At 38.1% G+C, this 18,627-nt stretch overlaps 1 protein-coding gene across 1 annotated transcript in view; it reads left to right on the top strand.

Moving 5' to 3' along the window:
- LOC131218942 (uncharacterized) overlaps positions 1-8,961 on the top strand; it is a 31,552-nt gene extending 22,591 nt beyond the window's left edge. The window contains exons 7-9 of the mRNA XM_058213833.1: positions 3,811-3,961; positions 5,566-5,736; positions 8,028-8,961. Coding sequence (XP_058069816.1) covers positions 3,811-3,961; positions 5,566-5,736; positions 8,028-8,390 — 685 coding nt within the window. The 3' untranslated portion in view covers positions 8,391-8,961. The remainder of the gene's footprint in view (positions 1-3,810; positions 3,962-5,565; positions 5,737-8,027) is intronic.
- The last annotated feature ends 9,666 nt before the right edge of the window (positions 8,962-18,627 follow it).

Below are 18,627 nucleotides of genomic sequence, written 5' to 3' on the forward strand. Positions count from 1 at the left end.
GATTCCTCCATGAAATCCCGAATGGTCAAGAGAGAACTCCCCTCCACTTTAGAGGCTTCAAGGTGGTTCTCTGGTGCCATAGGGGCAAGGATTATTTTTCGACTATCCTTGACAAATACGTAGACATTATCTCGTCCCCGATGGGTCGCATCACGGTCCGACTGCCAGGGTCGACCGAGTAACATATGACAAGCTTCCATATCGACCACGTCACAAAGTATTTGATCCTTATAATTTTTGCCAATTGAAAACGAGATAGTGCATTGTTCAGTTACCTTGGTCTCATTCACCTTTTTTATCCAGCCAATAGAGTATGGGGAAGGATGTTTCATCGTTGGTAGCCGCAACTTGTTCACCATTACTCTTGAGACGATGTTTTCGCTACTACCACTGTCTATGATCACATCACAGACCTTTCCGTTGACGGTGCACCGAGTACGAAATATATTGTGTCACTGTGGATGTAATTCCTTTCGTGGGGCATACAGTAATCGCCTCACAACTAGAAATTCGCCACGATCCTCGCTCGTCACTTCATTGCTCCCTGCTATTTCTTCAGTGATTTGTTCATGTTCATCAAAGCGATGGTCTTCTTCTGCAGCCTCATCTTCTGCCCCCTTCGTTTATAGTCAAGTGCGCTCGGACGTTGAGGACAAGTGCTAAGTGGCCTGGTTGGCCACAGCGGTAACAATTGTTCGACCTTGGCCGAGCATAAGGATTTGGAATCCTACTCGGACTCGCTGTTGTAGGTGCTGCACGTTGAGGCCTGGATGAGCCGCTCCCCGTATCACGGTTTGCGGTTGTAGGAAGTTGAGGTACTGGGTCTTTTCCTCGTGGCAGCACTGGATCCTGCGTGGGACCCGTCATGGGGGGTCGAGTTGAAGGATATGGACGAGCAGGAGCTCTTGCAAGTTGTGTTTCCGCCCTACCCGCCAATTGAACCGCTTCATCCACAGTCCCGACTGGGTACATCTGAACTCGGTCCTGAATTGTCGGTCGCAACCCACCTATAAATCGCGCCACCTTCTGTGACTCCGATTCTGACAGATCGTTTCGTGTAGCCAGCCGTTGAAATTCTTCAGTATAATCTGTGACTGTTCGATTTCCTTGCCTGCAATTTTGCTGGAATAATATCTGCTCATAATCACTGGGGAGAAATCGAGATCGAAGAAGACGTCTCATCCGTGGCCATGATGAGATAGGCGCCTTATTCTGGCGAGCTCGTGAGAGTTGTAATTGTTCCCACCATGCAGAAGCACCAGATTTTAATTTAAACGCTACCAATTTTACCCTTTTATGATCTGGCACGTCCATATAATCAAAATATCTCTCTACTTCGGCTAGCCAATCGAGAAAATCTTCTATACGTAATAAACCGTTAAAACTAGGAAGTTCAGCCTTACCTCGATAGTCTCTTTCAGCACGATCTAGATGATCACCTCCATGGATTGGTCGTCGAGCAAAACCCTCATTAAGGTCCTCGTCGCTAGAACTTGAATCATCTGGTGTAGCCCTGCGGTTTGCCACTGGTAGTGCTCTACGAAAATCGGGGTTGTGTCGTACAGCAACCATGGGTGGTGGGGCCACCACGGGTGGTGGAGCACCGCCTAAGGCTCGGGGCGGAAGTAGCGCATCCGCAAGACGGTCAAGAGTTGCCTGCAGCCCTTGCATGGTCAACTGACTCTCCCGGTGGAAAGTTTCCATTCTTTCCGAAAGATAACGAATCCCTGGATCACCGTCCACAGGATTTTGATTCATACCTTCGTTGTTTGCCATCGGCCCGAGGGGAATCCTCGCTTTGATACCAATTGACGCAGGGATGAACGTGATGAGGATAACTACTCCGAATCCACGGAGCTTCTCTGGACTCCTCACAGAGACTTCTCGAATCCACGAGGAAAGAAAGCAGAAAAATAGAAATAAATTCTAATAAATTCAAAATTGATTAATTGATGAATAAAAACGAGTTCACAACCCTTTAAATAGGGCTACCAAGCAATGGGAAAGAAATTAGAAGCAAACTACAACTCAAACTCTTAGAATCAGATTTACTATAAATAGTAAACTTACTATTTATAGACGGTCGTGATGTCTACTAGTGCGCAAGGTTTTCGGCCAAAAATAGTAAGTGTCCTATTTGGCTTCACCAAACCGTTCTCCTAATTATTCTAAGCTCTTTTCACGTTGGGCGCAACTCCTAAAGCCCGACGGATGAAGAGTTATAATCGAACTAAAACTTACTATTTATAGTAAAAACGAAATTAAAACAGGGAAACGACCGTCAATCCAGGGGTTTTTCGCAATTCCGGGCTGCGCAACCCGGTGTAGCTGGGTTGGTTGGCTTCAGTAGCTCGTTCTACCCCAAAATCATATATTTTACGTCAGATAACTCATTCCGGATTGCAAGATACGCCCGATTTAAGGTTCGATGGTCTGGATTACTTCTGTCGTCGACCGGGCCTTTTCTGATCCATCTTAGCCATGTAATTTTCTGCGACCCACTCTACATCAGCATGTATATCCCTCGGTCCAATGATGGTGGGCGGGAATCTTAACATGCATTTTAAAATGGATTTCTGAAAATTCAAATTTTGAAATGCTTACTAACTTTCCATGCTCCTACCTGCATTGAAAAATAAGTTTGTTTTGCCTACATAGCGGTTCATGATCCAGCAGTATTGCAGGCCACTGGATCCTGAGTCTTTGGAGGCAAAAAGAACTCTTGAAAAATAGCGCTGACCTGACATTGCATACATGGTATAGCATCTGAATCATCCATAAGGTGAGCCCCACCCTACCGTACCAAAAAATAGGGCTGTTCATTAGCCCACCGTCCATTTGTTTTATAACCCATTTCCCATCTTCTTACGTGGGTACTGGCCTATTTTACAACCTAAGAATCTAAACTGTGGGCCATGCCAATGGATGGTTCAGATGCTGCGCAGTTCTACCCATACACGTACACAGGCGGAAACGGATTGGCTAATGACCCTGCCACTAGCCAATAGCTAGTGGTCGGTGCTCTGTGGGCCCCACTATAATGTATGTGTTTCATCCATGCCGTCCACCCAATCTTCCAGATCATTTTATTGTATGAGCCCAAAAATGAGGTTGATCCAAGTCTCAAGTGGACCTCACATTGTTGATTGAACGTCCACCGTTAAAAAATTCTTGGGGGCCACAAAAGTTTTGTATCAAGCTGATATATATTTTTTCTTTTCATCCAAGTCTTTATGACCTAATCAACAGGTTAGATGTCAAATAACCATTACAGTGGTCCCTAGGGGGTTTTTAATGGTGAACATTCAATCACTACTGTTTTCCCATGGTGTGGTCCACCTGAGATTTAGATCTACCTCATTTTTTGAATAAAGCCCTAAAAATTATCTTTCTAAATGTATGGACGGCGTGGATAAAACACATACATCATGGTGTGGTCCACATAGAACCGACCACTAGCCACCTGGCTGATGGAAGCGTTCCTGGCCAAACCGCATCCTACACAGGCGTGCGGTACGAGAAGTCTAGAAAGCTGTAAACCACTAATTGATTCGGTGGAATCGCTTGCACACAATTTTTGGCATAACCAATTACTTGGAGCCGTTGGATTTTATAAGCGAATATGATCGCATGTGGTGAGCTGTGGCCACTACCTGCGATCACATGGATCCAAAGTTCACCAATGCCAAAAAGTCAGCTCCAGGGATGGATGGATGGATCAGTATAGTTATTATTATCATTATTATTATTATTATTTATTTTTTCATTTATGTGGTACACACTGTTAAGATACAAAATTGGACGGTGCAGATTTTCCATGGATGCTTGTTGGGCTTTTGAAGAATTCAAGCAAAATCCCGACAACAACAGCTTGCGGTCGATCCTACCGTGCTTCAATGCAGCGGCTGCAGATCATATCATGATCGAGATTGCACACGGAATCCATAGTTTCATAACCAAGGTGCTAATCCTGATTTAATCAACGGTTATTTTAGCCTAATTACTCTAAAGATGGCCGTGATCTCAAAAGAGAGTGCTTAAAAGATTGTAGTTGGTGGGACCCACGTCTCATATCTCCCCATACGTTCGATCTGATGCTGATGAGATTCCATGCAGAAGGGAGTTTCATTGGTTGTTTCTTACGTAGGATCAGATCTTATCATAGTCAGGCCGACTCGTCCGTTCATGAGTCTGAGTCATGACCTGGTTGAGTCGAGAGTGAATCAGTCCATGATGGGGTGAGTCGGGTGACTCGTCTGGGTAGCTTGTGGTGTCTAACCGGATTAGGTCAGAAGAGTCCAAGTTGACTCAGACGAGTTGCATTTGACTCCTCCGAGTGAACAATCAATACTTATGACAGATTTGCATCAGCCCAGAGCTGAAGATATGATTAGCGGTGGATTGGGTACTACCCCCACCATGACTAATGCATGACATTTTTCACAAAGGATCAAGTGGAGTGGCTTATGGAATAGATAGTCATGCTCATGAGCAGCCAGTGGAATTCATGAATTTGATGCCACGTGAGGAAGGTGGCTTGGGTGAGGTTGGACTCATGAATTCAAGCCTAGAAGCAAAACTTATGGAGTTGGAGCCTATAAAAAGAGCTCGGCCAATGATTTAACCTATGAATTTGAGACATGGGCTATGAGATAAATAGATTAATTTACCATGTTCTATCAGTTCATACTTTTAGAGTAAATAGTTAATTGTCGTTTATCAAATTAATATCAAAGCTGTTTATCCATTTTGAAATATAGTTTTACGGCATGAGCCCAATCAAACGTGGGGTGGCCGGTCCAGACAGGGGAGGGGCTCAGTAGGGATACTGTGATATATGTCTTCTTCCAAGCCATCTATCCATTTTGAAATATAATTTTATGGCATGAGAGGGGGCCACACCATAGGAAGCAGTGGTGCCAATAACTCCACCTTTGAAACTTTACTAGGGCTCACTGTAATGTTTATTTTCCCTCCTACTTGTTCATAAAATCACATAAGCCTGGATGAAAGGAAAACATAAATATTAACTTGATCCAAAACTTATGGCCCAAGATGTTTTTAATGGTGGGCATTCAATCCTCACTATTTCCTGTGGTGCGGTCCACTTGAGCATTATATCTGCCTCATTTTTGGTGTCATCACCTAAGAAGATTTTTCAAAATAGATGGACAGCGTGGATAAAACACATTCATCACAGTGGGACCCACAGAGCCCTTGATAGGACCGTCCATCTCCCAAGTTTGGTAATCTAGACCGTCTTAAGGTGGGCCCAATGTGTATGCACACCATGCCTCAACTCCCAGATCGGAAAATGCTAAAAAACTTTGATCGAGGCCCTAAAACAAACGCTATCGAGAAATACACCAACGTTGAGAAGGCTAAAGATTGGAAGGCTAAAATCTTCTGATCTGGGAGATTTTTTTTTTTTTTTTTAATGGAATCCTCAATCCACTCCAGGGACTATTAGATTAACGGTCTGGATCACCAAACTTAAGGTCCTCATATGGACGATCATATGATTCATTGTAACTTAGATTTGATAATTTCTGTGGGTTTTTGCAGCTTAACTCAAACATAACAACATTGGATATACTACTTCAGCTGGATGAACAGTATGACCGTCAATCAAACATATTCAGGAAGGTCTGTGATCCTTTCTCTGGCCCACCCAAATACACATTTGATCCTGGAAGGTGCTCCAACGATACCATTCCGATTGGCGACGTACCAGATGTAAGTAAATCTAGACCGTTCAATTCATAGATGTTTACTAATCCCACAGGCAGGTATAAGGAAGCGACTACGTATTCACTACATGTGCGGACTTGACGCATGGTTGTGACATTCTAGCCGTCCATCAGGTGGCCCTGCAGTGTAGATGATCTGGATAGAAAGATCAGGCCCGTTCAGTCATCCGTTGGGCCACTGTTATAAATCAATTGCTTAGGAATACTTGGCCAAGCTTTCCATTTGTTTCACAAACTTTTTACTATGGTATCTGGACGATGGGACCATGCAAGCATGTAACACGTGCGGCACATGCGGTTGTTCTTCCTGATCATGTAGATACTCTGCTCTGAAATGGGGCTTGTGATGCTTAGAATCATTTGACCATGATGAATTTTTTTAGAGGGATGGAAAATAAAAGGTGGGACCCACTTGATTCGATGGTCTAATTCAAAGATGGCACTGTTTGTAGTGTGGTCAATTGGACGGTTCCTTTTCTACCCATTGATTGGATGGCTAGAATCACCTGAAGAAAGTGATTTTAAGAGGGATGGACAATCAAAGGTGGAACCCAAATGATGAATGGTGTAGATCAATTATAGGACCAGTTGTAGTAGGGTCAATATGGACAGTCCAGGCATTGATTGGATGTTTAGGATTGATTGTTCGAACAAAGTGATTTTCTGATAAGGATGGGCAATCAAGAGAGAGACCCTTGTGATGGATGGTCTAGATCCATGATTAGACCATTATTAGTAGGATCAATATGGGTGCTCCATTTCCCTAGGAATTAATTGGAGGATTAGGATTGATGGGGAGTTGATGGTAGGCCTCACAATGAATGGTCTAGACTAATGATCGGGACATTTGCTGTATGATCAACATGGACAGTTGATTTCCTTAGGCTGTTGTCATAAGATTAGAATCATCCAACCAAAATGAGTTTTCGAGAGCGATGTAGAATCAAAGGTGGGGCCTACTTGATGGATGATCTTGATTAATGATGGGACATTTGTTGCATGAGCAATATGGTCCGTCCATTAAAACAGAACATACTGTTAGGATTATCCTGAAAAAAAGAAATAGTATTCATGCTTATCTTGATGATTCCTGATGTAAAAGCAGTATTTCAGGAATTACTAAATCTGGGATTATAGAAGTAGATTCAATCCTTCAAAAAAAAGAAAAAAAAGAAAAAGGATTTGATTGAGTATTGTAGGACAAGGGAATTTAGGAGGGAAAGTACAAAGATTTTTTTATATATTATTTTTTTCCATTTATGAAGAAGTGCATGTTTAGTAAGTGATATTTTGAGAAGGGTGAACAATTAATGGTGGGACCCACATGATGAATGTTCTTGTTCAATGATTTGACCATAGTAGTATGATCAATGTGAGCCATCCATTTTCCTAACTATTTAATGAACTGTTAGTCATTTCACAAAAGCGACTTTTTAGTGATCAGCGACCAAGGGTGGGACCCATATGATGAAAAATTGTATTATGCTTAATATTGACCATCAATTTCCCTAGCTATTGAAGATTATTCGAAAAAATTATTTTTTAAGAGGGATGTTCCAACTAGGTGTGGGATCCACATGATGGATGGTTTAGATCTGATTGGACTTTTCTGTAAAATGATTAATACCAACCATGATTTCTGACTTGTAATTGGACCAAACATAGATATTCAAGTTCCTAGAATCACAATCACCTAATCCATAATATTATCCAAACACGAGGAAATTACTTCTCAGTAATTAATACTCAAGTATTGCAATACATGGTAATTAAAATACTAAATCATCCTAATAACTCCTATGTTTTCTTCTGATATTTTGGACAATTAAATCAAACACTCCAATTTACACATTACCTAAAACACATTTTCTGAGCTATTATGCAAAAATCACATTAATCGAACTACTCTAACCGTACAATCAACGGCTTCTAAGATGGACAATTAAGATCATTTACAGAAAACATGTCCAATCAACAAATCAATCCATCTATTCTTGTTTCATCATGGTTCAAAAAAATCATTTGTATTTGACAATTCGAACCATCCCAATAATGGCTTGAAATTGGGTTACTAAAAATAAAATAAAAAAGCAGTTTATGATTGGATTAAACCATTTACTTAGTTTGATTGTCACCTAATAGCTCATGAAATTTGTGTTGCATTTATTATAAGATCTAAGTGACCCAATGCATTGAGAGCGTTGTACTATTTCTTATTATTGAAATGCGATGAATTTCCAATGACAATTATTTCTTTATTATTGATTTTATTCCTAGGCTTTGGACCAGATCACATGTCCCGACGATAATCCATTAACTGGAGTATGTGACGGCGGTCGCAAATTCCTTTCGGAGGCCTATTTTGACATGGCGCAAGCGTACACTCGGTCGATACAAGGCTTATTGGATGTATTTCCAGATCTTCAAAGCCTAACACATTGCACATTCCTTAAAGACACCTTCGCTGATGTTCTTTCTCACCAATGTGGACCATTGAAGGTGTCCATTCGGTTGTTATGGTCATCCCTGGTTTCTCTTTCAACGATCATGATGGTTCTAGAGATTGCATGGATTGCCAAGGCATGTCAAGATAGTAAGAGGTGGTTCTCTTGGGGACCCACATTATCTAGAACAATATGAAAAGATACAGGAAGGAATACCAAAATATAAGAGAGATGCAATAACCAGCATCTTTCAATGGCCCATATACAAGGGCTTGCAATTTTAACCATTGGCATTATGGTTAGGTAGTTAAGGCTATGGTCTCTTGAGTCCTGTTGTAGATGGGCATTACTTCAAAAATCTCCCACATTGGAAAATGCTAATGACCAATTCAAGGATCTTTTTTCATTTAAATGTAAATGGTTGTATTTGTCTTCTTAACTGCATTTCTTTCGGCAACAAATCAAATGGTTACAATTATCCCGTGGAGGAGATTTTTGAAAAATTGTCAATCCATGGTGGGACCCAATAAACCAATGGCTTTAATTACTAAACAATAGGTTCCATTTGTCAAAATTGATTTTTATACAGTCTTTTTTTTTTTTTTGGAGGTAGATATGAAAGAATACTCCATGGGGTCGTAAGACATTAGTTACCCATGAAAAAAATTGTATATAATAGGTTGAAATTGTAAATGACATAAGGTGATATTCGATTTATTTTATAAAAAATAAAACCCACCACTGAGGAAAGTGGGTTGTTTTTGTCATTTTTTTGTTAGCATATTGTACTACTTTAAATGACATCTTTATAAATTTCTCTTTCATACATGACATCTTTATAATTTTATGCTGAATATTAGGATAAATGATTTGAGGCTCAGTTGAAATACCTTTTACAATATGAGTATTGTGATTATGTGAATCTTATGGTTTGAAAGAGATGGATGAATTGTATGTTATACTTAATTTGCAGATTAGTGGACTGTTTATGCATCAATAATGAAGATTGACCAAATTAAAAATAAGATAAATCGTATCTTGAGAAGCCATTAATGTTTACACAAGGAATTGGCTTGAGCTTCCACACCGTACACTTAAAAAAACCGTTTTAATGGTACTATTATTTCGTATGTGTTGGTGAGGGAAATAAGACCATAGTTATATAGATGAAGACGAGAAGAAGTTACGCGTATCACAACTTCTTTCTTTCTCGAGATTCTCCACATTGAGAAAGAGTTACATGCCTATCCAAATTGCTGTGGATAGGAACACAGCACGAGCGTAGTTGCCTAGACATATCTTTACCAAAAGTGTATATGATGGGCCCCACTGGTATGCTCATCAAAGTATTTCAATCATACGATTTAGCCCAATAATCATGTGGGGCCCATCGAATAGAGGTCTTACATTATACCATTATATGATTTGAATTTTATGATTTACGATTCAAATCACGATTTACGATTCAAATTATACTTATTCTCTTCATTTTTTTATTTTATTTTGGTTCAATTTTAAGCTCTTTAAGAATATTTTTAAATAGGAATAATTTTATTTTATTTTTACATGCAAATTTTAGTATTGGATCTTCTCTTTAGCCTTAAATTGTGAATATTTTTCTTCTAATTTCTTTTCTCTTAACTAATGGAGAAACACATTCATTAATGATTTACCTAAAATGCTTTTGTGGATGGTTGTGATTATTTTGACCATTGTATATTTTGGTAACGGTGCTTAGGATTTGATTTTTTAACTTAAAGACTTAAATATATATTTTTTTAATTACATATCTTGACTCATAAGTTCGCTTTTCATTGGTTGTGTTTTTCTAGGTGTTGTTGTATGATTTTAAACTTAAATGTTTATTTGATTTTTCATATAATAATAATAATAATAATTTTGAAAAGATATTTTAAGACCTCAATAGGGCTTTGCACTTAATGACTTTGACTTTCAAATGTGACAATATTATACTTTGTGGAAAACATTATTTTGAATTCATCTAGTTAGTGGAAATACTTTTTTGGGTTTAAGTTGTTATGCTGATTATATAATATATTTATATAATGCTTTAAATTGATTAGTTTTTCTTAATTTTAAAAATAATTTTTTAATTCCATATATTTAAAACGTTTGAAAAATCTTCATAGACTTATAATCATCTCATTTTCTTAGTAATGTTACTCTTAATTTGAAATCAAGTTTTTCGACTTAGAGACTAGGTAATGACTTTATCAAAAACCTTTGAAATAATGACATGCACACATGGAACTCGATTTTATTAAAATAAAGTCAATCAATGTGTTTCAATAATATTCTACAATATTTATCTACAAACTATAATGTAAAATGGAAACATAATTGAATATTTGATGATATTCTTTTCTTTATGTTTTTATGGTGTTATTTAGAATTTTTAAATATATTATGTAAAAATGATATAACTCTTATAATTTATATTTTCTTATTTTTATTTTATGATTTCAATCTATTGAAATGTTTTCATTTCATTTGACTTTCAAAACATTCATATAGAATAAAATAGTCTGTTTTTTTTTTTTTTTTTTAAAAAGGCAGATGGGAAAAATAGTCAATTTTTAATATTTAAAATAATTTATAGAAGTAATATGTGGAAATTTAAATTTCCTTGAATAGCTTTATAGTCCATTGTGATGAATTGCAAATAATCTAAAATGTAATTATAGGGTGTTGTAGGCAAGCCATGGGCATAGCAATTACAAAATTTTAAATAGGTCATCATAAGACAACCCAACCCAAATAGTTCAAAATTCTGTGTAAGAAAAATGTCGGGACTCGTGGGAACATACAAAGAAGAATCAAGCAAATTAATCACAATCGTACAAGCAAACCCAAACAGAGAACAATCCGAATTTTACATGGAAAAACCTTTGTAGGAAAAAACTACAGCACAAAGCAACGAGTAATGCACTATAAAAGCAATATTACAAGAGATAGATGATCTTACCGATTTGAACAACCCTTAAAATTTCTTTTGGATCCCTAGCTATGCCCTCGAACCCTTAAGAACAACTTAGAAAACCCTAATCCTCTCCCCAATCCTAATTACACCTGATATATGTATCACTTAACTAGAATAGGAAACAAATCACACACTTACATAGATGTGCACGCACCTTTGATGAGACCTTCGATGGTATCAATAACCATCGAGGACGAGTCGATGATATCGAAGATCCTTTGATGCCATCAAGTAACAACGTCTAAAATTGTCCAACAATCAACTATGATTTTTTCAAATTTTCTCAATGGAATCAATCATCTGTCGATGTCATCAACAGACCCAGTTACGGATAGATTTAAGACATTGACAACAATCTCCACCATGTCTTCAATGTTCACATTCCATTGCTCATTGCCAACACTATCTCTAATTGAATTCCATCATAGCTTCATTATCGTTTCTCGTGCACACTCCGTCCTTATTAAGCTTTCACTACACCCATAGAAGTTGTACAGAACTTAAACTTCTACATAAGAACCACCTTCGTAAGCATGTTAGCTGAATTCAAACTTGTGTGTATCTTCTCAAGAGTTATGCCTCCTTCCTCGAGCACCTATCAGATAAAATAATGGCTCATATCAATATATTTAGTACGTGAGTGATAAATAAAATTTTTTGCCGAATTAATCGCACTTTCGCTGTCACAATTAACTAACACAACCTCCTCTTGAAGCTGCAACTCATTTATCACTCCCTTCAACCAAACACATTCTTTGAGCGCTTCCGTCACCGTCATATACTCAACTTCGGATATAAAAAGTGCCACAACAGACTGAAGCTTTGACATTTAACTCATCACTCCACTCGCTAATACAAACGAGTAACCGAAAGTCGACCTTCTATTATTCACATTGCCCATGCAATATGAATTTATATAACTTACTAACTTGTTCCCTGATTTTTCAAATGTTAAGACGTAGTCTTGTGTACTTCGAATATAATGAAGTAATTATTTCACTATCTTCTGGTGTTGCTTACCGGAGTTAAACTTATATCTACTAACAACATCCATCGGATGTGAAATATTTGCTATTGTACAGACCATGATATATATCAAGTTGTGAATCGCACTCAAATAAGGCATACAAAACATGACATTTTTTTCTTCATCTGTTTTATGACATTGTTTAAAAGAAAGCCTAAAATGAGCTGCTTGGGAAATGCTGATTGGCTTTGCCTTATCATCCCATACTTTACCAATACCTTCTCAATGTATTCAGCATAAGATAAACATAGCCTGCTACTCTTCACTTCTTTGTGTATGTCAATGCAGAGATCCCTCTTTGTAACTCCCGGATCTTTCATCTTAAATGTCCTTGATAGTTGAGTCTTCAGTATGTCGATCTCAGACATACTATGAATGACAATAATCATGTCATCAATATACAATACCAAGATGATGAATTTCCCATCACTCAGTATCTTGTAATAGACACGATGATAATACTAGCTCCTGGTAAACCTATGACTCACCATGAAATAATCAAATTTCTTATATCAGTGCCTATGCGACTGTTTTAGACTGTACAACGACCTCTTTAACTTACAAGCCTTTTTCTCCGCCTCTTATATTTTGAAGCATTTTGGTTGCTTCATGTAAATCTACTCATCTAAATCCCTGTGTAGGAAAACAGTCTTCACATTCATCTGTTCTAGTTCGAGAATATATTAGGAAACCAACGACAATATGAATCTAATAGATACTTACTTTATGACAGGCTTGAATATCTCAATGAAGTCGACACATTCTCTCTAAGCATATCCCTTTGATACTAACTTTGCCTTATACATATGTTATTTTTTCTTTAAGATCCACTTGCACCTGATTGATTTTCAGCTGACAGGAAACTCCACCAGTTCTCACGTCTCATTCTTGTATAAGGAGTCCATCTTGTCATGTATTAGTGCTTTCCACTTTTCAACATCTATATATATCGTCAAGAGCCTCCTAAAAAATAGACGGATCTCCCTCATCCATAATAAGGGCAAATGCAACATTCGAGTTATCCCTGTATATCGACAGTAACCAACAATCCCTTAGCATATTCCTTCTTATAGGTGGTTGCTTTACTTACTCTTGTACCTCTGTCTGCATCTCAGTATTAGTTAGTGTCCCATTTCTGTCTATCTTAACATTCACGACTGACTTTTCATCCTCTTTGTGTTCATCCTTATAGGACAAGAATCTTTCATCAAATTTGACATCACAACTAAGGATGGTCTTCTGTGTGATCTGATCATATAGCCTATAACCCTTCATACAATAACCGAGAAAGATGTACTTTTTATTCCATAGGTCCATCAGATCTCTTTCAACTGACAGTACGTGAGAGTAAGCATCACAACCAAATACTCATAACCTCAAGTAGTCAACCTGCTGACAACTCCATAATTCATCTGGAATTTTACAATCTATACCCGTAGACGAGGACCGATTCAACAAATAACAAGCCGTGTTAACAGCCTCAGTCTATATTTCCTTGCTAAATCTATCGTTATTCATCACGTATCGGGCCCTTTCCAAAAGAGTCTGATTTATCTGCTCAACCATACTGTTACGCACTACGGCCTCAGTCTATCTACATTTTTTTGCTAAACCAAGCATTGCTCATCATACATCGAGCCCTTTCCAAGAGAGTCTGATTCATCCACTTAACCATACTGTTATGCTTTGGTGTGTGACACACTATGTTATGCCTCATGACCCCTTCATCCTTACAAAATCAATTTAATTCTCAAGAAGTAAATTCTCCATTGTTATTTGTCATCAACACTTTCACCTTTCGCCTTGACTATTTTTTTACTACAGCCTTTCACTATTTGAAGTTGGTGAAAATCTTGGATTTATTTTTCATAAAATAAACTCATACTTTTCTGGAGTAGTCATCAATGAACGTAACAAATCATGACGATCCTCCACCAAAAACTACGGGTGATGGCCCCTATATATCAGAATGCACATAATCCATAACCCATGTACATACATGTTTCTTAGACATAATAGATAACCTTGACTATTTACCATATATACAATGCTCACATATACTAAAGTCAAAACTTTTAAAAACTATAATTAAACAACAATAAGAAAGTATCTTCATGCCCTGCTCGCTTATGTGGCTTAGGCGCGCATGCCACATACATGCAGACGTGAAATCTGCTACAACTACTGCAGCTCCACCTGATGAAGTACTTCCGATCAACTTGTAAATGTTACTATTCCTCTATGCTTTTATGAATACGAGTGCCCATTTGAAACTTTAAGGACATTATCGAACTCGGTGAATTTGTACTCTAATGCTTTGAGTGTTCCAAAAGATATCAGACTCTTCCTCAACTCAAGAACGTGTCTCACATTGGTCAAGATATGCTCAATGCCATTAAATATCTTGATGTGCACCGATCCAATACCAACCACTTTATAGGCATTATCGTTTTCCATAAACGGCTAGCCACCATTGCACTCACTATAACTAGTGAACTAACTCTTATGAGGTGTCATGTGATATGAAGCTCCCATATCCAAAATCTATTCACTGACAAAGTACCCAGATTTTGATGCGGTCAGCACATCACTACCACTCACATCCTCACTGTATTCTGCAATGTTGGCCTCTCTAAAAGAACTCTCTAATTTCTCTTTCCTTGACTTATAATTCTAACAATCCTTTTTCATATGCCATGTCATACCATAATTCCAACATGTTAGCTTGCCTTTGCCTCCTAAGATCTCAGTGCTTGCATAACCTTCTGTGATAGTTGACCACATGGGAGGTTTCTCCCCAGTCTACTTTATTCTAGTATAATACGTCTGTGGTACTGTTGGCACATGTGGTTGCCCCGTGAGCGGATTGACACCTACATAGAGTTGTGCATAGGTTGATACATGTTTCGAGGATCTCCATAATCTTGTTGGCTGTAGGGATGACTTTTTTGTCGTTCCTTCTTGCAACCATTGGAGTTGGTGGAGGATGGCCTTGTGAATTAGCTTGGTAGATCCTTGTAATTGGGGGCTCAGCCAACTGTAAAGTCTATTGGGGAATTTTTAGTAGTTTAAGGATTTATTGGTTTTAAGAATCGTTCAATGAATATCTTGAGGAACCTAGAGAAGTTTTTTGCCGGCATCTTATTACTTTCTGACATTTGTTATATGGCCCCTCGCACATCGTACATGGTTTCTGCAATGTTGCCTAGTGAAGCATTACCTTGGAAAAATGATCCTACGTTTACATCAACAGGTTCTGCCTGTTAATCCTCATCTTGCAGTTGTTCCATAATGTCAGGGGGATTATTAGTTGTACTTTTTTATTTATTTACTAACTACATTATTTTATTGAGAAACCGCGATTTAGCATACTATGTCCTACTAAGCGTGCTAGAAAATAGGGCAATTTTGGGTGTGCTGAAAAATAATGTTGTTATTCAATCCAGACACGTGACCATACGTATAAAAAACTACCTTGTTTTAGTTAAACATATGTGATTAGATTAGGTGTCAGGCGTGCCAAAGTTATATTTGACTCAAATCAAATTGAACACTTGTGAACCTCAGGGGCCAAATTAGTCAAATTAGGACTAGATCTGTGAAGATTGACTCGACTATTTAGCCACCGATTGTTAAAAGAGATCAGATGATTTAATTAAGAAGGGAAAGGTTAGTCCTTCTGAATGAGTCATTTTTGCCTTGAATATAAGGACTTTTCTTTCAACAGTGATAACTTATATTGTATTTCTCAATAAAAGCAATAAGTGATAGATAATGTAAAAAATAATGGCTTGATTGCTGATTTTATTGGCAAGAGTATTAATGCAGTACAATCAATAAAGAAAAAAAAAAGTAGAGGAGATTACATATAGTAGTCTGTGCTGGCCAAAATGGTCGTGGTCTTGACAATACTTTAGACTTAAATAGTCATGAGACAGTCATGAAAAGTATCAAATGGTCATACTTTGAGGTAAGTAGGATGTGACTAGAGATGTACCAACTACCAAGTAAGAACTCAGTAATATGGGGATCCAACAGCAAGGCTGTGGATGTTTATAGTAACTTATTGGTATACTGCAACCATTTGCTGGACAGTAGTGAAAATAAGCTAAAAAACTAAAGGCTTTGGACAACATGACATTGGATAAAAGTGGAGGAATTTAAGTTAAGAAACTAATAGATGTCCATGGAAGATGAAAGAGATAAGTAGTGTAGAGTTGAAATTTGTGTGTAATCGTATTGACGTAAGGCTTTAGCTCATCTTTGAGTACTACGTTTATAGCTTTCTAAATGGCGATGGCCATGCTTAAGGTCTCGTGATTGGCATAAGAATTTTTCGATTATATAGTGGCCATATCCTACTTGATTATAGAGTTCTTGTTGTATTATGCCACCATGAGCAATATATTTTTATCTTTAGATGACTTCTCGTTGTTTGCTCTACTTTTTTCATAAATTCTGAAAAAATCTCAGATGTTTACAGAAGAAATTTTTCCTTTACATTAAATCTTGAATTGGTCATGCCACGTGATTATTAGCTACCAAAAGTCCAACAACTACAAGTTAGCAAAACTTCTTCTACATGTTGTTAAGGGTCATGCGAGCCTTGCATATGTGAGTCACATGAAAGAATTCATTATTATTATGAATTAACACACTTATTGTAAATTAGTTAGACCATTAAGAAACATATATATAAATATTTGTAATATATATTTTAATAGGGAGTGGACTGGACTCATGTATCAGCACCCCATGTTGGCCGGGTTCAGGTCCCTGTTCAGCTTATCTGACCCATTACCACCTCTACGGCCTAACCCTTCAATTAATATAATGGCTTTGAATGATTAGCAAAACTTATGTGCACTTGTATCCAAAAGTTACGTGCACTGGTGTAGAAAATGTCCATTGATATCGGACGGTTGAAATCATTTCGATGTTCCAACGTCGGTGTATAACACATCGATGCGATGCTTTATATGGAGACGTAGTTTTCTAATGGGAAATTGACCGTACTCGCCTCGAAGTTTGGGCAAATTACGTAGAACACTACAACACTCCATGTATTCCTAGAAGAGCCTTCTGACATGCTTCCGAAAATTACTTGGACCAAAATGCCCTTGTCCTTGTTTTAGTAGTTGTACGGTTTTCTAGGAAAGAAGAAGTTACGTTGTATTTAATGCCAAAAAAGTGATGTGTACGGAACCCTTTTTTGTGTGAGGGCAAGGACCAAGCTCGTGGGGTCCACATTAATGTATGTGTATAATCCATGCCGCCCATCCTCTTTGGCATGTCATTTTAGGGCTAGGGCCCAGATATCAGCCTGATCTAGAGCTTGTGTGGGTCACATAATAAAAAATAATGTTGACAATGAAACCTACTGTTGAAACTTTTGAGGCTCACTATGATGTTTGTTAGAAGTGGACACTGCCCAAGTTGGGACTTTTTTAGGCCCAAGCGGAGCAGACCAACAAGGTGGACGGAATGGATCCCCCATTGTGGACTTTAAGCTATGGTACCAATGGTTTGGTAGGAAAGGACGTAAACACGTTCAAAACCACGATTCATAAAACATGACAACCACGACCCATATAACATGGCCATTACAACCCATGCAAACTACGACCCAAGACCCAAATGGGCCCACACTAATGTATGTGTATAATCCATTCCGCCCATCCTTTTTATCATGTCATTTTAGGGCTGGGGCCCAAATATCAGCCCGATCAAGTGCTTTAATGGCCCACAAAATAGAAAATAATGGTGACTATTGAAAGTTTTTAGGCTCACTGTGATGTTTGTTAGAAGTGGACATTGCCCAAGTTAGGACTTTTTGGGCCCACGCTGAGCTGGCCGATAAAGTGGATGGATCGGATTACCCCTTTGTGGGCCTTAAGCTATGGTACCAATGGTTTGGTAGAAAATGAATTGAACATGTTGAAACCCACGATCCATACAACATGACAACCACGACCCATATAATATGGCAACTACGACCCAAATGGGACGCAGTTGTATGGATCGTAGTTGTCATGTTATATGGGTCTTAGTTATCTTGTTATATGGGTTCAATTATATGGATCGGAGTTCTCCTATTATATGGATCGTAGTTATCCTGTTATATAGGTCGCGGTCCCAGTTGTCCTGTTATATGGGTCTCAATTGTATGGATCGCAGTTGTCCTGCTATATGGGTTGCAGTTATCATATTATATGGGTCGCGGTCTTAGTTGTCTAATTATATGGGTCTTAGTTTTCCTGTTATATGGGTCTAAGTTGTTGTCGTGTTATATGGGTTGCAGTTATCCTGTTATATGGGTCGCCGTCGTAATTGTCCTGTTATATCGGTCTCAAATGCATAGATTGCAGTTGTCCTGTTATATGAGTCGTAGTTATCCTGTTATAT

Source organism: Magnolia sinica, chromosome 11, assembly GCF_029962835.1.
Source record: "Magnolia sinica isolate HGM2019 chromosome 11, MsV1, whole genome shotgun sequence".
Lineage (NCBI taxonomy): Eukaryota > Viridiplantae > Streptophyta > Magnoliopsida > Magnoliales > Magnoliaceae > Magnolia > Magnolia sinica.